This window comes from Gekko japonicus, unplaced genomic scaffold, assembly GCF_001447785.1.
Source record: "Gekko japonicus isolate JY-2015 unplaced genomic scaffold, Gekko_japonicus_V1.1 scaffold1004, whole genome shotgun sequence".
Lineage (NCBI taxonomy): Eukaryota > Metazoa > Chordata > Lepidosauria > Squamata > Gekkonidae > Gekko > Gekko japonicus.
This window is the reverse complement of record NW_015161430.1, coordinates 572,164-596,778: the sequence shown is the minus strand read 5'-3', so window position 1 is coordinate 596,778 and position 24,615 is coordinate 572,164. Positions and strand designations below refer to the sequence as shown.

The 24,615-nt window shown below is 45.6% G+C and overlaps 1 protein-coding gene across 1 annotated transcript in view; it reads right to left on the bottom strand.

The window, feature by feature from the left end:
• FER1L6 (fer-1 like family member 6) overlaps window positions 1–24,615 on the bottom strand; it is a 160,532-nt gene that overhangs the window by 4,064 nt on the left and 131,853 nt on the right. Inside the window, exons 30-39 of the mRNA XM_015428956.1 lie at window positions 23,973–24,104; window positions 21,618–21,740; window positions 20,655–20,782; window positions 18,671–18,841; window positions 17,365–17,525; window positions 14,206–14,348; window positions 10,376–10,464; window positions 4,381–4,479; window positions 1,672–1,913; window positions 146–309 (exon numbers count right to left, since the gene is read on the bottom strand). Coding sequence (XP_015284442.1) covers window positions 146–309; window positions 1,672–1,913; window positions 4,381–4,479; window positions 10,376–10,464; window positions 14,206–14,348; window positions 17,365–17,525; window positions 18,671–18,841; window positions 20,655–20,782; window positions 21,618–21,740; window positions 23,973–24,104 — 1,452 coding nt within the window. The remainder of the gene's footprint in view (window positions 1–145; window positions 310–1,671; window positions 1,914–4,380; window positions 4,480–10,375; window positions 10,465–14,205; window positions 14,349–17,364; window positions 17,526–18,670; window positions 18,842–20,654; window positions 20,783–21,617; window positions 21,741–23,972; window positions 24,105–24,615) is intronic.

The window sequence follows — 24,615 nt, the reverse complement described above, 5'->3', positions numbered from 1 at the left end:
AAGAGCTGGAATCTGAATCCATAATAAGTCAAACAGCTCCATAGTTGACCTGTGTGATATTTGAATCTTCACATTATTCCTGTTTTTAAAAGCATCCACCAACCGCATCAGCTAAAGGCACAGTGAGCAGCCTTTGATGATTTACCGTGAGTTCACCGGCTTTGATGAACGGCCACCAGCCGCGGACGCGCTTCTGCTGAAATATGGAAATCTTGTTCTCCTCACTTGTTTCAGTTACCATGCTTATGTCACAGCGCTTGGCGGACTTGGCAGCTCGGGGGAAGCCGTTCAGGTTCATTTCAAGGGAGCCTGAGAGGAAACAAAAATGAAATTCCACATCACTGAGAGAACTGACTCGATAAAGCAGGTTTTGAACAATATCTTCTGGCTCAGACAAACTTAGACAAGCTCCAAGGGCTGAACTCTTATTAAGAAGAGTATAATTTGCTTGTTGTTTTCTCTAATGATTGCAAAGGTGGTGGGTGCAGGATGGTGCAGCAATGCCCATACTTCCCACACGACGGATGCTGTTGTAGGTATGATGGTGTGTACTTCTGCATGAAACTTACTGGGGGACCTTGGGCTATTCACGTTCTCTCAGCCTAACCTTCCTCACAGGGTTGTTGTGAGGACAAAATGGAGGTGGGAAGCTCTTTGGAGGAAGGGTAGGATAAAAAATGTAGCAAATCAGTAACTTTTAAAAATTCTACCCTTCTTCCAAGAAGCTCAGGGCACTGTACACTCCCTTTACCCTCACAACAGCTCTGTAAGGTACATTAGGCTGAGGGAGAGCGATGGATCTACAGTCACCCAATGAGTTTTGTGGTACAGTGAGGATTCCAACCCATGTCTCTCCAACGTTAGGCTACACCACTAACCAATAGTGGCTGAGGAAGCAACCTGAATCCTCCATATTTAAAGTAACACCCAGTACAAGTAACTTGGGCAGAATGGGGGTGGGGGGACAAGAAGAAGAAGTTTATATGCAGCTTTTCTCTACCTTAAGGAGTTTCAGTGCCGCTTACAATTACATTCGTTTCCACTCCCCACAACAGGCACCTTGTGAGGTAGGTGGGGCTGAGAGAGTTCTGAGAGAACTGCGACTGACCCAAATTACCCAGTGGGCTTTGCGTGGGGGACTGGGGGACTGAACCCCGTTCTCCAGATTAGAGTCTGCTGTTCTTAACCACTACACCTTGTAGAGATGCCAGCCTCCAGGTGGGGCCTGGGGATCCCCCAGAGTTTAAGCTCATCTCCAGACTACAGGGATCAGAGATCCCCCTCAAGAAAATGGCTGCTTTGGAGGGTGGACTCTATGGCATTGTACCCCACTGAGGTCCCTGTCCTCCCCAGGCTCTACCACCAAATTTGCAGGAGTTTCCCAACCTGGTGCTGGCAACCCGACCCCACCCAATCCCCACCAGTAGCCAAGGGGGATCTGGCAACCCTAACACCATGCTGTGGTGGTATAGTTCTATACTTATTAAAACATTTATACCCCACTTTTCCTCATGGTTCAAGGCAGCCCAAATTCCACCTCAGTATTCCACCTCTGACCTTGGCATTTACCATTCTTTCACCATATAATCTGGCATCAGAAAAAGCGTTGTGCCAGTTCTTGTGGCCTTCATTCAAACTGAAATACTTCCACTGGTCCAGACCAGGCCTTACCCAAGAAATCATCAGAAGAAAGCCTTTCGAAGTCCCAGACCTGAAGCACCAATTCTGCCGGTATTTTGCGCTCTGTCTTGTCCAAGGAAAATATGTTCTCTCTCTTACTGACAACCATGTGTTTCTCAGCCGGGAGATAATGGAATGGAAAGACAAAACGCCAGTTGAAGTTCCCTTCTCCAGTCAAAGAGTTGTAATGCACATCCGTCTCCTGGCGGTCATCTTCCAAGCCTTTCAGCCACCTTTTCAGTGCAAGAGAATCAAAGAGAGTCGGGAGGGACCCCCAATGGATAAACTAAGCCAGCAAACAGGAGGATATCTTTTAGGCCTAAACTGATAACGTCTCACATTTTTCAAAGCGGGGATCTGCTTCTAAATTTAGTGTACAGTATAGGGTTGCCAGTCCCTGGTCCGGGTGGGGGTTCCCCCAGTTTTTGGGGCTTCTGCCCACTGCCAGCCAGCTGGATGGCAGGGGAAGCCCCACCGACAGGACGACATCATCCGGAACACTCTGGTTTGAGGGCAAAACTCTATGGTAAATTTGCCCTCAAACTATAGAGTTTTGCCCTCACTTCCGGGTGACGTCATTGCATCGGGGATGTTGCGCAATGTCCCTGCCCCCTCCAGGAACACCACCAAATCCCCCCGCCAGCGACAAGGTAGGACCTGGCAACCCTAGAACGGTGCAAGACCCACTTGCAAAGTAACTTCATGCTACTTTCCCCCTCTCCAGCATAAAATACTAAAATCTCACAAGCCCCCCGTTTTCACTGTCCTACAGTTAGTGCTTTCATGTGCATGCACACTTATTCAGATGGATGTAAATGGATCTGAAGGATGTTATCTGAAGAAGTGCATGCTCATGAAAGCTTATACCCAGAATTAAACTTTGTTGGTCTTAAAGGTGCAACCGGACCAATGCTCCCTCTAAGCTGTGAGCCAAAATTCTACTTTGTGAGCTACCGGCATTAAAGCTGTGAGCGAGCGATTTGGCTACTGCATCAGTTAGTTTGCTCTGGAGCCCTCCTTCCTGAGCGGAGACACAAATGTGTGAGCTGGAGGCTAACAAACTGTGAGCTAGCTCACACTAACTCAGTTTAGATGGAACACTGCACCGGACTCAAACTTTGTTCTAATATTCTGAAGTCTGCTAGAACCACAGTCACAAAACAGGAATAAACCTGGGTATCACTATCCACCACAATTTTGTGGGGTTCAGTGTTGAACCAGGAAGTGGCAAGCAAGACCCAGAAGAGTGACTGCATTATTTTTAAATGCCAATAAACAGCTTCTTTCAAGGGGAAATGCAGCTCAGTTTTGTCGTCACCAGAATATTTTTTCCCTTCATGTTTCTGCTGATTATTGTCTGCAATCATAAGACATGTGTCAGGAATGTTAATAAAGCTGTCTGATGATAAAGTTCCATCAGGAAGCTATTAAAATTCTGTCCCTCTCTCCCCCTTTAAGGAACAAAACACCCTGGGTCTTCAAAACTCTGAATTGTAATGCATTCCCCCAACCATTAACCTTTGCTATCTTAAAAAAACCAAAATACTTTTCTAACATGGTTGCTTCACTTCATTAAAAAATTTACTTTGGATCCACAACTTTTTTGTAACATGGGGCCTCTTGGATGGGCAGTGCCTTGGGGCAAATGCTCCTCTCCTGAGAAGAAGACATCTATATCTGTCAATGCAGAAACAGACAACCAAGAGATCACACCCTTTTGTGATGCATATTGCACACAGCCAAGTTTCAGCACCAAATGAGCGATTCTCTGTCTTCTAAGATACATATACAGGACAGCAAGATTTGAGTCCGGCAACAACATTTCTAGAGTAATTTCTAGAGTCTGCCAACAAGATTTCTAGTGTAATAAACTTTCAAAAGTCAAAGCTCCCTTGGGCAGATACAAGTAGGAATGGGCATTCTACTGTGTATCTGACTAATGTTACCAAGCATGCCGAGGCCTTGGGCGGGGGGGGGGGGGTTCCAGCCTTCCTTCCCACACTGTTTTCCAGAGTTGAAACAGCCACAGGGGTCCCTCTCTGCCCTGCTGTGCCCTGCTGCAAGTGTACTGCCTGCAGCGTGTGGAGCCCCACAGTGAAGCAAACATAACCTCTGCAGCAGTTTCATCTTGGAAAAATGGTGTGGGTGGGAAGGCTGAACCTCCTTCTTCCCATGTGCCACACTCCAAAACCAAATTGGGCCCCGGAATACCTGGGAACATGAGTTGCCCTGATGTCTGCAAGTCCCCCGATTGGTCACATGTTACATGTATTGTCTAATTTGGCCCTCGGTCATCAACCTTCCTTTACATCACAAAGGCACTACTCGTGGGGCCGTCACAGGTATCTGAATACAGGGCTCACTTCTGCAGCCTGCAGCATGTACAACCTAGATGCTGAGGCTGTGTATGAACTAGAACTCTTTTTTTTTTTGCCCCCCAGCACTTTGCTTATGGAAGGACAGGGCCTCTTTTTGTATGTGCATCAGTTCTCTGCCTGCTTAATTCTAGTCAGAGGTGGCATTTCTGATGAGCCTTTGCAGCCAAAATGCCAAGGCTGCAGAGTCGTCATCCGAATGCACACGCAAAACTGGCTCATACTGCCATGACTCTCCTTCTTGATGGATGGCCTTGGGTCACACATTAATTCAGCTGTCGGTGCCAAAATGAGGAGATCCACAGGCAATGCCAGGGCAACCTACCCTTTCACATAGATGTCACTAGATTTCTGTCCTGTAAAGATATTCTCGTCCTCTAAAATGACATCTTCTGTATTCCAGATGATAACTCTTAATTCATAACTGGTAGGAAAGAAAGAAAAAGAACCAATAGAGAATATCAAAATAGCAGGGTAAAAAAAATGTTACTTTCTAATTTGCATGACTTCAGCATGTCTACACTGCAGATACATATTTCAGCTTTATGCCAGTGTAGCTACCATGACTTTCCCCCAAAGAATCCTGGAAATGATTGTTTGGTATGGGTGCTGTTGACAAAGCTGTTCGTGATCGCTAGTCACAGAACTACAATTTCCGGCATTCTTTTGGGTGTAGAAATGATTATTAAATCAATTTTAAGTCAGTAGAAGAAGAAGAGATTGGATTTATACCCCGCCCTTCACTACCTGAAGGAGTCTCAGAGCAGCTTACAAACTCCTTTCCCTTCCCCTCCCCACAACAGACAACCTGTGAGGTAGGCGGGGTTGAGAGAGCTCTGACAGAAACTGCTCTTTTTCAAGAACAGCTCTTATCAGAACTATGGCTTGCCCAAGGTCATCCAGCAGCTGCAAGTGGAGGAGTGGGGACTTAAACCCAGTTCTCCCAGATTAGAGTCCACGCACTTAACCACTACACCAAAATGGTGTAGTATGAATACAGACCAAAAAAAAATTCATTTGTGCCCTCTAAAGTGTAAGGAGGTTGAATTGCAAGTGTAAATAAGCCTTCCTACATGACTATTAATCACTTCAGAAAATGCTATTCTGTTTTTTTCACTTGTGTGCACCAGCAGCCAAGAGAGTGGGGCTGAAAAGCCCTCAAAGAGGCACATGTGGATTTGACAGTAGCTTGAGCATGGCTATAAACTGCTTACTGAAAAATCTGGCTGCATTCTCAATTGCCAGTGACAAGAGTGCAAGAGTCCGGGGTCAAAGGAGTGGGAGTAAGCATTAGGGGTAGGGTATGCACTGCAAGGAGCAGGGGAAAGGTGTTCAGAGCAATGTGTGGATCGGCTGGAAATGGCATGTAAGTTTTTGGAATTTCTCTTCCAACATAGATAGTGCTCCCCATATAAATTGCAGTGTGCCGTGGAGCCCCCTCTGTGACTAGCAGTCATCCCTCCCCCAACCTGCCCTTCCCCTCTATGCAAAGCCAGAGCACACCCTGTGACCGTCCCATTCCCTCTCTGTGCCATATAGACCCTCCTGGAGGCTGAGCATGGTTGCCTAGGCTTTCAAAGCATGGTCCCTCGTTTCACATGACCATATGAAATGGCCCCAGACTGAATCAGACCATACTGAAGAAGAGGAGGTTGAGGGGGGATAGCATTGCTTTCTTTAAGTATCTGAAGGACTGTCCCTTAGAGGAGGGCAGGGAGCTGTTCCTGTTGGCAGCAGAGGACAGGACTCGCAAGAATGGGTTTAAATGAAGGGCGGGAAGGTACCAGATGGATATTAGGTAAAGGTAAAGGTTCCCTTGCTCGAAAGCCAGTCAAATCCGACTCAAGGGTTGCGGTGCTCATCTCCGTTTCAAAGCCAAAGAGCCAGCGCTGTCCGAAGACATTTCAGTGGTCATGTAGTTGTGCAACAGTGAAATCAGCTGCCTAGGGAGGTGGTGAGTTCCCTCTCACTGGCGGTCTTTAAGCAGCATCTGGACAAACACTTGTCAGGGATGCTCCAGACCAATCATGCATTGAGCAGGGGGTTGGACTAGATGGCCTCTATGGCCCCTCCCAACTCTTGGTGATTCTGTGATTCTATTCTATGATTCCATTCCCAATCCTAATGGCCAAAAACCTTTTTACTAGAAGATGCTAAGATCAATTGTTTCCCCCCTCTACTCCACAGTGTGACAACAGCAGTCGAAACGGGGCATTTTCAGACTAGCAAACCCAGCATGAATATTTGCCGTTAGCCAAAGGGGAGCTGGTTTTTCATAAAGGGGAAACAAAGAACAGCAAGCAGGATTGAAAATAAGTGGATATTCTCATTGACTAAAGGCTTCTTTGGGAAACTTCAAAGCTCCTCTGAAACCATTACATGTGCCCTGGTCATACTTTCGATGCTGCCCTAGGTACCTATGAATGATGGGAAATGCAATGATCTCTTACACAGCTTGTAAAATTATACACTAGGTTTTGTGCTCGATGGTGATGTTGGAACGTGCTGTCTAGTCACAGCTGACTTATGGTGACCCCCATAGGGTTTTCAAGGCAAGAGATGTCCAGAGGTGGTTTGCCATGGCCTGCCTCGGCATCATGACCCTGGTATTCCTTGGAGGTCTCCCATCCAAATACTAACTAGGGCTGATCCTGCCTACCTTCCAAAATCTGCTAAGATCAGGCTAGCCTGGGCAGATTTGCACTTACAGATACATTATCACCATTTCTTAAATATAGATATATCGATACATATTTAATATAGAGACATTTAATAAATACATAGATATTAAATATAGATTTCTCTTGCTAGAAAAATCCATAAAGTATAGTTCAGTTTAAAGCTTCTGACTAAGAATTAAACTTCTGTATTGGCTTCTTTAGCATTTAGCTTTTCATTAATTCTGTCTCTTTTTCAGAATAGTGAAAGCTTCAGAGAAGTAATTGATGTACTAATAACTTCTATGAAAATGCCCCGATAACTTCTACAAAAATGCTGCTTTTTAAAAGTCATTAAATCCACACTGAATGAGCCTTGAAGTTTCTTGGCTTTTCATCTCACAGTCTGATCAGTTGGCCTGTTCAGCGCAGCGATATATTTATTTGAAATTATATTGGCCGAACATGCCAAGTTTCCTCATGTTACAGGGCCAAAACTAAAACCTTCATTTGACTTATTTAAATAAGGGTCAGTATGCAAATTTACCGTTTATTCCAGCAGATTCAATTGCCTTAGATTGGTTTAATTTAAAAGTTGGAGGGTTTTTTTGGTGGTGGTGGGGTTATAAGTACTCTCAAAAGTTATAAAGGAAGAATTTTCAGAGTAAAATGGAGGTGTTCAGTCAAGGCTGGAGATGTCTTTCAGATAGCAGGAGATAGCAGATAGTTTCTTTCAGAAAGGCATTGTTGCTGGGGACGGGTGCACTCCTTTCACTTTCGCTCATGTAAACAGACTGAGCAGGTTGCTGTATAGTTTCAAAAGCCTGTCAAACCTGTTTAACTAGAGGCAACAGTGCATCAGAGCTGGGTTCGCTGCTACTGCTCCAATGAGCTCAAACAACTTGGCCCTTAACTCTCTGGGGACGGAAAGAAATAGAGATGTGGCTAGTGAGGGGAAGGAAGATATGCAAACTGAGGAACTGCCTTTGATTCTCTTGTTCCATCACTGGGGAAAATGAGGAATGTTTTCTGTTGCTACATGTCAGAGGTATTGTGTGCAGCCTCTGACTTGGGTGGACCCCGTGCCAAGGCAAAGCCAAGATGGCAACTCTAGTGTCTAATCTGCATTGGTCTTTCCTGCCGCTGTGCCGGCGGTCCCAAATGGTCTCGCAAATCTCTGTCTGCATTGTCGTCTGCATTGTTTGCAACAGCCATTCCTGTATTGTATTGACTCAGCATTGGCTGTCTGCATCATTTTATTGCCCTGTAGTGGTGACTCCGAGGTCCCTACAGTGTTCCACTAGGTTATGTGGATCTGGTTTTCAGCCACAGCAATTGCTCCTTCCCACCCCTGAGCCGCTGTGAGTGATAATAAGACAACTGGAGCCAAATCCCACCCCCCCAGTTTTTCTCCAATCATGTTTCTTTGCTGGTGGGTTAGAAGCACGCCCACCCCAAACCATGTTATTTCCTGGGGCAGTCCCCAGAACGCCCTGCCTGGCAACCGCTGGGTGTTTTGTGTTTTTTACCCAGCTTGTTCACTTTCCAGCCCCCCTCTGCCTCCTCCTCCACCAGGTCACCCCCTTTACTTTCTGCAGCGTGGGTGCCGTTTCCTCCTCACAGCGCAGTGCCCTGCCGGCGCCCCGAGAGGCCACTCCTCCCCCCTCTCTCAGGCACTCTCCCTCCTGCGTGCCCCCGTGGTCACCATGGTGAGGTCTGATGCAGACAGCAAGGTTTTATCCCGAGCCAGGATGGGAGGGAAAGGGGAGCATTGCAATGTACAACAGCGCCACAACAGACCAAGACTGCTTTACGCAGCAGATGCAGATTCAGCCTAGGTCTCAGCTGGTGGTCATCGTAAGTGTAGACCTGGAGATCTTCTGAGTTCTCCTCTGATACCAGATATGGGACAAAAAAAGGTGTGCTGTACATGGGAAGGGAGTCTTGTGGCATGACTGACAGTGACTGACAAATTTGTCACCGCATAAGCTTTTGTGAGCCAGAGCACACTTCGTTAGATGGATGAAGTATTAGCCCTTTGAAGTATTACCGCTCTTGTAGTGCAATTCTAAGAAAAGTCACACCCTTCGAAGGGTCAAGTCATTGAGTTTAGAAGGGTGTTTTTTACCCAGCTCGTTCACTTTCCAGTCCCCCTCTGCCGCCTCCTCCGCCAGGTCACCCCTTTTACTTTCTGCAGGGAGGGTCGTGGGTGCCGTTTCCTCCTCACAGCACAGTGCCCTGCTAACGCCCCAAGAGGCCACTCCTCCCCCCTCTTGCGCACACTCTCCCTCCTGCGTGCCCCCGCAGTCGCCATGGTGAGGTCTGATGCAGACAGCAAGGTTTTATCCGGAGCCAGGATGGCAGGGAAAAGGGAGTAATGTACAAGGGCGCCGCAACAGACCAAGACTGCTGTACACAGCAGATGCAGATTCAGCCTAGGACTCAGCTGGTGATCATCGTAAGTGTAGACCTGGGAATCTTCTGAGCTCTCCTCTGATACCAGATATGGGACAAAAAAAAGGTGTGCTGTACATGGGAAGCGAGTCTTGTGGCAGGACTGGCCGTGACTGACAAATTTGTCACCGCTTAAGCTTTTGTGAGCCAGAGCACACTTTGTTAGATGGATGAAGTATTAACCCTTTGAAGTATTACCACTCTTGCAGTGCAATTCTAAGAAAAGTCACACCCTTTGAAGGGTCAAGTCATTGAGTTTAGAAGGGTGTAACTCTGTTTAGGATTACACTGTTGGTCTCAACAGAACCTGGAAGTGGTTGGCTCACTGCAGAAAGTCTCTCCTTAGAAGTTCTTACACTACTCAGCTTGCTCTGGAAATCCATCACCAGTTAGGAGGGGTCCACAGCCACCCTGGTAGGACTGGTTATTGTTCTTGATTTCATCTGTGCTCTACATAGCAATGGTGCATACCTGTCTCTTGACTGCTTGACCTTCTTGCCTCATTTTACAGTAACTTCCTTTCTTCCTCCTGTCCTCTGTATGTTGCATCCACACACCTGCCATCACTTAGGGTAACACTTCATAAGTTTGAAGAAGGGACCTTTGGCTCACAAAACTGGTAGGGTTGCAACTCCAGACTGGGAAATTCCTGGAGATTTGGGGGTGGAATCTGGAAAGGGTGGGTTTTGGGGAGGGGAGGGAGCTCAGTGGAGTATAATGCTATAGCAACCACCCTTCAAAAGCAGCCGTTTTCTACAGGAGAACTGATCTCTGCCATCTGGAGGTCAGTTGTAATTCCAGATCTCCAGACCCCAGCTGCAAATTGGTAACCCTGCTTTCAGGTGCTGCAAGATTCTTCATTGTGGTCACTTTTCTCTAATTTGTCATAACTGAAAGGGAAATCGAATTCAAACAGAACATTTCGCAACTGTATTTTTTCACCAAGTTTTCTTGGACGCTGTTTTCGCAGCTGCCTCTGAAAACACCGTTTTCGGACAAAGATATACCACTTTTGAACATGGTTAATGGGATACAGGAAATGGAAGATGGGCACTTTACATCATGGATGCTCCATTCACTGCAGGCTTTAACTGCAACATTGCAGAGATGGGAAAAGCCAACACTGATTTAAGCATTCCTTGTGGAAATGGCTGGAGAAAGCATTAGTAACATTGATAGGAAAGCAGAGAGGAATGTGCAAGGAATTACCCTTTAGGTTTTCTAGGTGAGATGTCAACCGGAGGTCCTGGGAGAGGCATATCCTTAGGAAACATGTCCACCCACATCTGCACACGACCCTTTAAGAAATAAAACTAGTTTGATCATCTAGTCTCATTAAAGATTAATTTGTTTTGCAAATACATTCTCAGTAGAAGCAAGGGCAGTGCTGCATCCAGGGGGCTGAGAAAAACCGGGTCGCGGAATGATTCAAAGCACAGCTCGGGAAGAGAGCAAATACTCTGGCTGCAATGTGTGTCTTCATCTCCTTGCAGGTACTTAATCCTGTGTGGAGCTAGAAGCATTCCTGGCAGCAGGAGAAGTGATCTTGCTGGGAGCAAGCTATCAGAAACTGAGTTACGGTGATTCCTAGAGCTACGTGACATCACTTCCAGGTTTTCCCCAAAAGTGACTTCATGCCACGCTAGGGTTGCCAGGTCTCTCCTGGCAAGCGGCAGGGGAGGGGGGACTTACTGGGAGCAGCAGGGAGGCCCATCTGACATACAGCGATGTGTCTACGTCACTGCCCACATGACCTGGAAGTGATGCCATCATATCTGGGACTTCAGGGTGATGCTCTGGCATTTGGGCAAAAACTCTATGGTAAATTTGGCTTCTACTATAGAGTTTTTGCCCAAATACCAAAGCATCATCCTGACATCCTGGACATGATGATGTCACTTCCAGGTCACGTGGGCAGTGATGTGGCCACATCGTTGCACGTTGAATGGTTCCCCCTCTTTTTTGGGGTGAGTTCCCCCCGGCCGGCCAGCTACGGTGGGGAGGTGAGGCCTGTCAGCGGGGAACCCCCGCCTCCACTGGGGGGGTCTAGCAACCCTATGCCATGTATGACACCAGGTTTTTTCCCCTCTCATCATAGTGGGAGGTCTGGCAACCCTAATTTGGGCTATATAATTATTTATTTATTTTACTTAAAATGTTTACCCTGCCTTCGACCCAACACAGACCTCTCTTCAAGCCAGTTCCTAATATTAAACACAAAAAAAATTAAACATAAAATTTAAAAACATAAAAACAAATAAGCACACGTGATAGGAGCTACATGGGCAAAAAGTTATAAATGCAGTCCTTCACTACCCAAAGGTGTCTCAGAGCGGCTTACAAACTCCTTTCCCTTCCCCTCCCCACAACAGACACCCTGTGAGGTGGGTGGGGCTGAGAGAACTCTGGCACAAACTGCTCTTTTTCAAGGACAGCTGTGCCAGAGCTTGTGACTGACCCAAGGTCACATCAGCAGGTGCAAGTGGAGGACTGGGGAATCAAACCCGGTTCTCCCAGATTAGAGTCCGCACACTTAACCACTACACCAAACTGGCCAATAAAAACCAGCAATTTATGTGAAATGTATAAATGAGAAACTCTGAGAGAAACTGGCAGTCTGGTGCTGATGCTGGCAGATCTTTCCTTTATCCCAGGAGTCTTGTTAAAGAGGACAAAATTGTTCTTCCTGCCTTTTCTGTCACTTGGATCATTGTTAGGGTTGCTGGTTTGGGGTTGGGAAATACCTGGAGGTAAGCACACGTGATAGGAGCTACATGGGCATAAAGTTATAAATGCAGTCGTAATTCTGTGTCCACTGTGTTAGCCTGCCCCCGCGGCAGGCAAAATAAGACGTTTTGACTAGTTTTCCACACAGCACTACAGAGACAGGACCATGCTTCTCATAGTAAATACTTTTGTTTCTGGTGGCACAGGAGGACAAAATAAGGCCCCTCCTGATGAGTGTATGGAAAGATGCTTTCTCTTAATATCCTGGCTAGGGTTGCCAGGATATCCAGGTCTTAATATCCAGGTCTGGGTTAGAAAATACCTGGAGACTTTGGGGGTGGAGCCAGGAAAGGGCGGGGTTTGGGGAGGGGCCTCAGCAGGGTACCATGCCATAGAGTCCACCCTTCAAAGCAGCCATTTTCTCCAGGGGAGCTGATCTCTGTCAGCTGGAGATCAGCTGTAAAAGCGGGAGATCCCCAGGCCCCACCTGGAGGCTCAGCAACCATAATTCTGGCTGGGCCCAGGGCATCAAAGGCTTTTATGAGCAAGAGCCGATTAGAGAAGATTGCAGATTTGCTCTCTCTGCTTTTTCCGACTCCTAATTCCCTGTTTCAATTGCTCTTTTCCCTTGTGCAGATCAAACCCACAATTCATTACCCTGCTCCATTTTCAGTTTCCTCACCTGAACTTCCACCTTAAAATGTACTCATTTTCAACATTATTTGTGCACCGATAAAAATCAGCAATTTATGTGAAACGTATAAATGAGAAACTCTGAGAGAAACTGGCAGTCTGGTGCTGATGCTGGCAGATCTTTCCTTTATCCCAGGAGTCTTGTTAAAGAGGACGAAATTGTTCTTCCTGCCTTTTCTGCCACTTGGATCATTGTTAGGGTTGCTGGTTTGGGAAATACCTGGAGATTTTAGGAGTGGAGCCTGGGGACGGTGGGGTTTGGGGAGAGGATGGACCTCAGCCAGGTATAATGCCACAGAGTCCACCCTCCAAAGCAGCCACTTTTTCCAGGGGAGCTGAGCTTGGTCATCGGGAGATCAACTGTAATAGGGGGAGATCTCCAGGGCCCACCTGGAGGTTGGCAACCCTACCCACTGGAGCCAACCGACTGCGTATGATAGCTGCGCAACACGTGTATACAACACCAAACAAATCTGCAAAACCAAACCTGTAAAACTGTTGATATAAAAACAAATTCCTAGTGCTGACAATGGGAACTGAGCCAGGAAACCCATTGGTAACCACAACACCCATTCAGCATCTCTAAATTGTGAGATGCTATTAACTTTTGTTGTTGTTCAGTCGCACAGTCGAGTCCAACTCTTCGCGACCCCATGGACCAGATCACGCCAGGCCTTCCTGTCTTCCGCCGTCCTCTGAAGTGTGCTCAATTTCATGTTCGTTGCATCGGTGACACTGTCTAACCATCTCATCCCTTGCCGTCCCCGTCTTCTTTGACCTTCAATCTTTCCCAGCATCAGGGTCTTCTCCAGTGAGTGCTCCCTTCTCATTGGGTGGCCAAAGTATTTGAGCTTCAGTTTAATTATCTGGCCTTCCAGGGAACAGTCCGGGTTGATTTCTTTTAGGATTGACTGATTTGATCTTCTTGCAGTCCAAGGGACTCTCAAGAGTCTTCTCCAGCACCATAGTTCAAAAGAATCTATTCTTCGGCGCTCGGCCTTCCTTATAGTCCATGTCTCGCAGCCATACATGACTACTGGGAATACCATTGCTTTGACCATGCGGACTTTTGTTGGCAGGGAGATGTCTCTACTTTTTATCATGCTGTTTAGGTTCGCCATTGCTTTCCTCCCAAGGAGCAGGCGTCTTTTAATTTCATGGCTGCTGTCACAGTCTGTGGTGATTTGGGATCCCAGGAACGTGAAGTCTGTCACTACTTCCATGACTTCCCCTTCTATTTGCCAAGGAGGTTATTAACTATCTATTAACTAGGGTTATCCAATGTCCTCTTTTTAGAGGACCTGTCCTCTTTTTTTGGTGTCCCTCCTCTTTTGGGCTTTAAAAAAACAACTGAGGAAAATGTCCTCTTTTGGGGCTGGAAGGTTAGGACTATTCCTAGTTAGTAGCAATTACCACAGCTTAGATAGTAGGGGTATTTAAAATGAGATTCGTCATAGCGATCACTTCTTTGAAGCAGTCAGTCAGGAAATATGTCTTCTCTTTTTGCTTTTCAAAATATGGTAACCCTATATTAACTGTAGCCCTAACTGGCCGCAAGATTAAGGTGGAGCCAAGATCTTCACAGTTTCCCCCCCACTAATCCAGGTGGAAGAATTTACCTGCTCCATGCCAGGCTTATCCTTGTGATAGATAGGCCGAGTCTCAATATGTTCAGGCACCAGCTTACAACCAACCCCGGGGATTTCATTCCAGGAGCGTAAAACCTTTAGTGCGAGGTGTTCATATGATTCAACAGGTTCTTCTGCAAGAGAAAGGGCAGTGAGAAATCGAGTTTGCACATTAAGGTACTGATTAATGCAGCTGCGTCAATTAGCACAGGTGCTCGTTAAAAAATCTGATTTCTATAAAGGTGCTTTTGATGACTCCAAAGGGAGAAACGCATAAAGTATACTCCGTGCTCGCGTCTGGGATTACCCCATGGAACAGTAAGAAAATAAAGTTAATCTTTAGGAGGCTGTGAATCATTGCAAGCAAGACGACCTGGCTGAGCTAAGGCAGTCCAGTCCTATAAAGATGTCTATACTCATGGATGATTTGCTGAGTTGGAAATGATGGGCATAAATTGGATGTTTGTTGGGACAGGGCATCTGAAGACACACTGCAGCAAATGAAGATGCAGTCTCTCCACACCACATTACTTTGATTATCATGCTCTGAACGCTTTCTGGTGTGCATCTTCTTCCCAATTTTCATGCAACTGATCTCGCGCTGTCGTTTTATTTGAGAGCTTTTAGAGCTGGATTAAGACCACAGGCTACGAATTTTACTGAAGAATTTTGCTTTCTTGTTTCTTTAGATTCCCCCCTTTCTCTCAATCAGTTATTCTCTATAATGATAATGATTATCTTATTGACATAGATAAATATCAAAGACTGCTATCTCATTATTATTAGTGTCGCTATTTATTTAGATATTTATACCCCACGTTTCTCTCCAATAGGAACCCAAAGCAGTTTACATCATTCTCCCCTCCTCCAGATTATCCTCACAACACCCCTGTAAAGTAGGTTAGACTAAGAGTGTGTGACTACCCTAAGTTCACCCAGAAAACTTGCATGGCAGAGGGGTTATTGGAACCTGGGTGGGTCTCCCAGATTCTAGTCTGACACTCTAACCACTTACGGCATGCTGTCTCAGTGAAAACTAGCAGTTCAATTTGAAACAGAATGACTCCCTTCTAGGTCCATTAATGGTAACTCTATTTAGAATTGCACCAAAAAGTATTCAAGGTAACAAGAAGAGCCATGTTGGACCAGACCACAGGTCCATCAAGTCCACTATGCTGTTCACACAGGGGCCAACCAAGCTGCCTCTTGGACACACAACTTATTTATTATTTATTTATTTTTCATATTTATATCCCGCCCTCCCCAGTGGGCTCAGGGCGGCTAACAAGGGCAGGCCGTTTGCCATGCCATATATAAAAACATGTAAAAACTTCATAATCCGGGGGTGATTTTCAATTTCTCTTCCAAGCTGCTTCAACCTCGAAACTGCCCATTTTTTGTCTCCTTCGGGCAAATCAAATCTCTGATTTTAAAGAATTTTCATACAATTTTCTATTTGCATTTTTGCTTAGTCAAAGGTATGCTTTTCCAACATCGCTTCTGCATCAACAAATTCCCATTTACTTCTAGCCTGAGAACTGTTTTGTGCGAATTGTTTCAGGCTGTTAAATGCTTTATGATGATTTTATGCTCTGGCTGGGGTTTTAATTGTTGGGGTTTTAATAGCTGAGTTTTACCAATGGGTTTCTTCATAGGGAACACTTTCCCTATGAGAAAAGGTTAAAACGCTTGGGGCTCTTTCGTTTGGAGAAACGACGACTGAGGGGTGACATGATTGAGGTTTATAAGATTATGCATGGGAAAGAGCAGGTAGAGAAAGAGGTACTTTTCTCCCTTTCTCACAATACAAGAACTCGTGGGCACTCCATGAAATTGCTGAGCGGTCGGGTTAGAACAGATAAAAGGAAGTACTTCTTCACCCAAAGAGTGATTAACACATGGAATTCACTGCCCCAGGAGGTGGCGGCGGCTACAAGCATGGACGGCTTCAAGAGGGAATTAGATTAGCATATGGAGCAGAAGTCTATCAGTGACTATTAGCCACAATGTATAGATAGGGACTCTCAGTCTGGGGCAAGTGATGCTCTGTATTCTTAGTGCTTGGGGGGGTTCAACAGTGGGAGGGCTTCTAGTGTCCTCCTGGCCCCACTGGTGGACCTCCTGATGGCACCTGGTATTTTTGGCCACTGTGTGACAGAGTGTTGGACTGGATGGGCCATTGGCCTGATCCAACACTGGCTCCTCTTATGTTCTTATGTCAATTTTTAGTGATTTTTATGCTGTTCTGTGATTTGACCGTGTTTTTACTTTGTAAGCCACCTTGAACGTGTTCTCTGGAGAAGTGGCATAAAAATTAATTAAATTGGGGTCCCCAACACGGTGCCCGTGGGGATCATGGTGACCACCATCACCTTTTAAGGAAAGTGGGTGGGGCCAGGTGGGGCTCTTGCCCAGCAGGGTCTCTGATTGGCCACTGGAGATCTGATTGGCTGTGAAGATTAAAGCAATGTTGTTTCAGTGGGAGCTGCCACCACAGTGTTGGGGTTCATTCTCTCCCACCCCTCTTTCTCAGTGTATTTTGTAAAATTATCCCTCTTCTCCCCTGCCGTTGGGCTGCTTCTGTGTATATGGTTATTTCTTCCACAGCAGTTATTTTGTAGTTGCGCTACTCTCCTATGTAAGAATTCCAAAGGTACCCACAGGCTCAAAACGTTTGGGGACACCTGAAATAAATCATCATCACCGTGTCTTCTAGTTATATTATACAAACAAACGATGTACGTTGTACATATAAATTGCATATAAGAACCATACACGTGCATACAGAATGCAAACAAACCTACTAAACCCACAGCAAAAAAGGGGGGAAAAAGATAACCGAAATTGTTATCAAAGATAAACAAATATAAGATGAAATTAAACTTTTGCTCATCCCTATACGGAAACAGCATTGCCCAGGGAACCGTCGCCTACTGCATTTGCGCAACAAATGTCAACAATTGTCTTGAATATCTGGAGGCGTGAATATTCCTTTTACACTTAATTACTCTTAAAGCGGGTCCTGCTGTTGCTGATTATGCTTAGCAGGAACAAAATTAAAAGAATGTAGCATATATATATCTCCTGTTGTCAATGGATATTATAAAGATTTGGATCCTGATAATAACAGACTACAGACAGTATAATTACCGTTCTCATCTTCCTGGAAGACTGTCTGCCCTGTAAAGACTTTGTCCCCTATTTGAATCTTCCCAGGTTGCATGTAGGGCCCGTTCAGTCTGTTGTCCTTGCACAGCTTGGTTAGGATCTCAGTTGGCTTGGTGGCATCTCGCCAAGCATTGTATCCTTCACTGCAAGTCAGAGGCAATGTTTTTAGAAGGGGATAAAGCTCAGGATTGTGATCTGTTTTGTATGACTGTGGGCTCAACTAGAAGATAGGTGTCCAATGTTCCCTCTAAGCCGTGGAGTCTCATGAGCAAAAATTCTACTTTGTGAGCTCCTGGCATTAAAGTTGTGAGCGAGCAATTTGGCTGCTGCATAAATTAGTTTGCTTTGGAGCCCTCCTTCCTGAGCTAAGATAAAAATGTCTGAGCCAGAGGCTAAAAAAACTGTGAGCTAGCTCACACTAACTCAGCTTAGAGGGAACACTGGGTGTGACACGAATCAGATCAGGGGTCCCATGTAATAACTGCAGCACTTTGAGCCCCAGAGTGGACCAAACAGGGCTCCCCAGTGGCCATTTTGGCTTGGGAAAACAGTGTGGAAGGGAAAGCTGAAGCCCCTCCTCCACCCACACTCTACTCAGGAACCAAATTGGGCCCCCACGGTACTTGCAAATGTTAGGTCCCCAATCTTTCCTGTGACACAAGTAAGGTCAGGGACTAGGGATGGGCACGAACCAGCTCACGAAAGCAAGCTCCGTCCTTCAGTTTAACTGTTATAGCGGAGAAATGGATTCATTGACTCATTTCATGGGAAACAGGCCACAGTTCCGTTGGTGTTCAGTTGAGAGAGGAGCTAGTTCAAGAACCCTTTGGCTGTGTCTGACTTGTATGGGGGGAAAAACCCCAGCTGATACGAAAAAAGGAGGAAGGACTTTGGGATCCAGGAGATGGACAAGGAGTGACTGGTGGGTATACTGGTTTGACCTCTCATTAGAGTTACCAGCTACAGGCCAGGAAATACCTGGAGATTTTGGGGGTGGAGCCTGAGGAAGGTGGGGTTTGGGGAGGGGAGTGGCCTCCGTGGGGTATAATGCCATGGAATCCACCCTTCAAAGCAGCTATTTTCTCCAGGGGAACTGGTCTCTGTAATCTGGAGATCAGTGGTAATTCTGAGAGATTGTCAGACCTCACTTGGAGGCAACCCTGGACCTTGACACTCTGGACCTCATACAGGGCCTTCCTTTGACAGCCTATAGCTTCCACTAGAAGCTTCTCTGCTGGCTGGTCATTAAATAGCGGCTAACAGACCGAGTCTCCCAAGAGAAGCTTACATTTCATATTGGCTTTGCAACCCGCAGTTGGCTCGGTGCCTGCTGTAGAAACGGTTTTCCAAATCAATTTTCGTTTCTCCAATTAGGTCATCTGAACCAATCATGTCATAGTCGTAGATCAAGACTGAAAGCAGGGATTCCTTGGGGAAAGTTGCCTGAAGTTCAAAGGACCTAGTCCAAAAGAAGATTGATACAATTATGTCAATCATACCCCGACAGCTGAAACCCTAAGCAAACATCTGGAAATGATTCTAAACAAACTCAGTGGAACTGACACCTATGTACAGATGCTCAGAACTGGGAAACCGTACCGAGCGCAAGTTTTATTGTTGAACCAAAAGCATCGTTTCAACACTTACAAATGATTAAAACAGCAGGAGTTTTTTTGCCATCAAGTTGCAGCTGACTTACGATGACCCTGTAGGGTTTGAAAGGCAAGAGACTTCCAGAGGTGGCTGCCATTGCCTGCCTCTGTGTAGTGACCCTGGTATTCCTTGGTGCTCTCCCATCCTTTCCTTTTCCTTTCCTTTCCAAATACGGACCAAGGGTAACCCTGCTTAGCTTTTGAGATCAGGCTAGCTTGGGCTATCCATGTCAGAACAAAACAGCAACTTAGGACAGTAGAATTCAAGGAACGTTATTGTGTGGAAAGAACCAAAAATGCTGTGTAAAGTTTACCAAATGCATACAAAACATGTTAGCAATGGGTCTGGATGGAGAGGATAATGTTTAGCAATAAAGTTGGTTAAAGTTATAAAGAGAAATTGGTGGGATTTTGTTTCCAGACGTTTTTCTCTAAAAGGAAACTGGCAGTTCAGGGAGGAGACCCTTTTGTTCTGGGAAAACAGCAGAGCACGAAAAGTTTAACCCAGGCTGCTGCGGCGCATGGACTTAGTCTGAGTTGGACCCTACCCATGGCTGCTTTTAGCCTTTAAAAATGTGGGAAATATTAATTATAGATCACATCTAATTTGGCCCTAGCTGATCTATGAAACACATGAAACTACCTGATACTGGATCACACCCTTAATCCATCAAAGTTAGCATTGTCCAGTTACCAGGCAGTAGGTGATGTGAAAGACCTCAGCCTGAGACCCTGGAGAGCCGCTGCCAGACTGAGTGGACACTTTGGAGTCTTTACTGAGTCAGTCCAGCTCTTGTTGGGTCTTGAAGTCAATGGTCGAATCTGCATTTGTCTTTCCCACCGGTGTCCCAGCCTTCTGACACCGTCTTTAAAAAAGCTGTCTACATTTGGCGTCCTTTTCACACCTCAACAGTGCTAGCATACTTTTGCACGTCCGCATATGTTTATTGCCCTTTCGTGGCGGCTCCACTGTCATTGCACCTCTGCACTGCTTTAAAAGAATCTTCTCCAAACAGCATTCAAACAAGCATAGAGAAAGACGGCGTCACAGCAGCATGAAACTGATTTAAAAATGCAAATGCAGGTTCGACCAATGTTCTTAAACCCTGGTTAGGATTCCACTGTTACTATCTTTACTTTGGAGAACCGGGCTCAGTTTAACCCACAGATTCTGATAGTCGTTTGTTTTAAGTAGGGGCTTCTGTTCGCTGTATCTGTTCTCCTGTCTTCCTTTTCCTGTTCTGAGCTGCCTAATGGCTGGCGGAATTCAGCTGGAACCTGAAACTCACACATTCTAGCTACAGAACAGTTGCGAAGCTTAACTAATAGTTTCATTAACATAAATAGACAAAGTCATTTGTGCTATTATACAAGGAGCGATGAAACAACAGAAACTAATCCTGGGAGATGTTGGACTTGCATGAAAATCGAATTTGCAATCAGACAGTGTGATACTGATTGTCAAGAATTTAATCAGTAAATTATAAAGCATCTCAAGAGATGTGCATCAATGCATTAACAAATGTACTTTGTCCCAAATAACAGAGGCAGCAGGGAAAATGAAATATGTGCAGCTAATTTGTTAAGTTTAGGGTGTCGCACTCAATTAAATGAACTCACCTTCCGAAAACTGGGTTTAGCTGCTTAGGAATGTACTTCTCTCGGTCTTTAATTTCTGTGTTTCCCAGTTTAAGTACAATATAAGGGTCCGATTTACCATCTGGATCAGCTGGACTAAGATTAAATGCCTGCAAAAAGAGGGAAAGGATTTTCTAATAAGGAAGCCAGGACATTAAATAGGAGGTGGTATAGTACTGTGAACACAGGCAGTTTATACTGAGTCAGAATAGCGTTGCGAGCTCTGGGTTGGGAAATTCCTGGGGGTGGAGAAATTCCTGGGAGTTGGGAAATTTTGGGGGTGGAGCCTCTGCAACAGAGACCTACAAGAGAATTGTGGGAAGTGATAGGGGATCTAACTTGTACTTCCACTTTCTCTCTATTCCTTCATAAATTTTGAACTGACACTAGCCAAGGAAACAGAGTCCAGCCTATTTCGGGAACATAAGTAAATTAAGGGTCAAACATGATGCTGGAATTGTGTGAATGGAACTCCAGAGGTCTAATTCAGTCTTAAAAGTAATTCATTCTTAACTCTTCCACCCTTATCAGATATCTGCCTCACAGTTGCTGTAATCCCCAACAGAGAAAAAAGACAAATGCCCATATTGTGCCCGTCTTTTTTCCTTTACTTAGGCTTCAGTCACACACACTCAATAATCCACTTTCAATGCACTTTCCAACTGGATTTTTACTGTGTGAACTGGCAAAATCCAATTCAAAAGTGGATTGAAAGCGGATTGTTTAGTGTGTGTGACCACAGCCTTAAAGAACCAGATGGCGGAGATTCCTGATCTGGGAAAAGGGCAGGGGGGAAAGTGATCCACTCTGTCCCCAGTAGTGTGGTCCTGATCCAAGACCAGCCCCCCGTGCTGGCTTTAGGGCCAAGTTATGTATCTGGAGTCAAGCATCACTTATGGTTTGGCCCTTATTTAATGTTAAGGTTGTACATAAAATTACACTTACTGCCACAACGTATACTCTGATGAGGACTTTCACAGAGTGATTTGGGGGTATTCCCTGAAGAATCTTTGGCTGGCCTTCTCCAGAGCAGCAGTCGTCTGGATTTTTGTATAGGCAGAAACAGCCCTGTTGACATACAGTTATGAATATTTCTTTATTAAGCCCGAAGCGAGAAAGCACAGGGAAAATGTCACATGTTGAATCAGTATTTTGCAAGCCGAAAGGGCCCGGGTAGGTGAGGCCCGGGCGGGGCGGGGGACGAGGCTGGCCAGTCGTCAGGCCAGGGGAGGAGGGGCCAGGTGAGTGGCAGGAAGGTAGGCGCCTCCCCTCCCTCCCCGGACCAATCGCTGGGCAGCGGAGTGGCCAGAGGGAGAGGCCCGGGTATACGTGACCCGGGTCGCTCGCCGTCCTCACCCCCTTTTCTGTCACGGTGGGAGCTGCTTGCCCACCCATCCCTCTCTGTTTCTTGGGCTTTGGTAAGGGTTAGGACTTAACAGGCGAGGTTACTGTAGATGGGGTTGCAGGTCATTCTGGGTTGTGTGTTGTTAGTTTCCAATATTTAGTTCCAGGGTACACAGTTCGTCACAACTCTCGGTGGTGACAGCATGGGGCTGGATTCATTTGGCGGTAATTGGCCTGCGTGCCATTTTTCGGAAGCAGGGACCCTTGTAAGGGTCTTGGCATGAGGGCTGAAGGGAACAGGCAAGCGCAAGAACTAACAGCGATGGCCCTCACCCCCAGGTGGCAGGGGAGTTCACACAAGGGCAGGTGTCCAGGTGAACCCTGGCAACCTGCCATCCCGCAGACTCTACCCATGCCGGCTGGCTGGGTAACGGATACCTCGGCTGGCAGACGGGTCAGCCAAAGGGTCGGATCCGGTGGACCCATGCTGTGCCAATGCCTATAACAGCTGTAATCAATTAAGTTGTGGCCAATTTTATCCACCTAATTTCCAAAGCAACTGTGTGTGAGTGGTCATTTGAACATGGCAGTATAAGGCTGGCCAAGCCTCTCCATCCCCAAATAACGACCTGGAACCGCAAATGCATGCAGCCCTTAACTCAAAATGAAACCCTGTGTTATTATCCCAGCCCTCCATTTTATTTCTTGTAAATGATTATTGTTTGTTTATTTCCGAGACATTTTGAGAAATGTTTTCAGGCGTGTAACCGTTCGGCATTGCCCAAACACCAGTGCTCAAATCTTTAGACTAGTTCAACTGAAATGCTCTTCCTTCCTGCAGTGGAGTTGTCTAATTCAACACCATGATCTTAGATCCAACCATCCATTGGCCTATAGAGAGGGTGGATCTATATTGCACCACCTAGTAAATGAGGAACAGACTGGCTCTATTTCAGGAGGAAGCAAATTTTTCAGCCTGAGGGTCACATTTGAGTCTCTTCAAACACCAGATCTCCAGTACTAGTAGAGAGAGAAAGCCATTGGCCAATCTGGTGCCTTCAAAAGTGCACTCTCTCCCACTCTGTGCCTCCTAATGTCCCTTACTACCATCCAATCCTCAAATTGTTTAATGGCTTTTCAGAAACTTTGTCCCACTAACTGATGCTGCAGTCTGGTGACTCGATGCTTCCAACAAATCTTGAGTCATCTTGAGGGATGGATTAAAAGCTCCTGCAAGTCCTGATGTATTCCCCAGGACCTAAATTTCCTTGAGATTTTCATTCTTTTTTAGGGGTTTGTGCTAGCCTACCCCATATTCCCAATGAAGTTGTAAGATCTGTAACATGATCGATGTCTGAGGGCTTTTCCGCATTTTCATTTTTGTTAGCCTTTAAGGCAGGGATGTCAAACATGCGGCTGGACCCCGGACTGGTTCTATCAGGCCTGCATTGGAACTGGCTGTCTTCGGCTTCTTCTTCCAGTTCTGCTGCTGCTGCATCATCGTAGGTTTGCAGCTTACAGATACACACCTGAACAGCATACTCAAGATTGCAACAGCACAGACATTTTGATGCAATAATTCAGAGCAAGAGGTGTCGGTTATCAGACACTGTTAAATAAACAAAATATTGCAAGAGTGCTAATGTTTTAAGCATGTTTTTATTTTAAGTTAAAAAAAACCTTTGTGTTTGTGTCCTTTATAAAGTTTATATCTCCGCTACCTGGCATTACGTTTTATGACACACATGAAGGTCTTATTTATGTCAGATACAGCCCTCATAAAGAATGAGTTCGACACCCCTGCTTTAAGGTGCCACTGGACTCTTGCTCTTTTCTACTGCCACAGACAGACTAACCTGGCTACTCATCTTGATCTAAAAATGTTGAGAAACACAAATTTCCATGCAGCATAGATTTTTACACTCCACATGATCTCTGGTCAGCTTTTATTCATACCTTAAACTTCCCTATTATCCTTTCATCATAGTCCCCGTGATCTTCATCATTAGACTTGCCTCGGAAGAGTTCGAAGGTTTTCACCCAGTCTTCAAAGTTGTTAAATTCACTCTCCAGATCTCCATCATAAATCTTTGGGAAAAGATTGGTCCAACATTCAGCATTACAAAGTAATAAAGGGCCAGCTTTTGCATTGTAATTGGTACCCTTCATCCACAAACGTATCTGCTGAAGCTCTGACACCTATTTCCCAGGTCAGCAGAGAAATCTGAATTAACCGAATCTAAAATCATCTTAATGAACTCTACCTCCAGCGTTGCTAGTTTGGGGGAAGCTTCTTTCACTTTCTTCTTGACCAGTTTATCTTTCCTCTTTCTGTCTGGTTCATCTTCAATGCTTAACGTTACATGGCCACCAGTCTGTGCTGCTGTGAAGATGAATGAATGCTTTTTACAGATGCAGTAGTTTAATCAAAAAACAATTCTCAAGGTTGCCATTACTTTGGAGTCTTGTAGTAGTTATAGTGGTTGATTTATTATTTGGTAGAACTCTCTCAAACTACCAGCAGGATGGTCATAGAACCATATGGACTGTGGTCTCTATACACAGCATCATACAGACTGTGTTTAGCTTGCTGAAACCA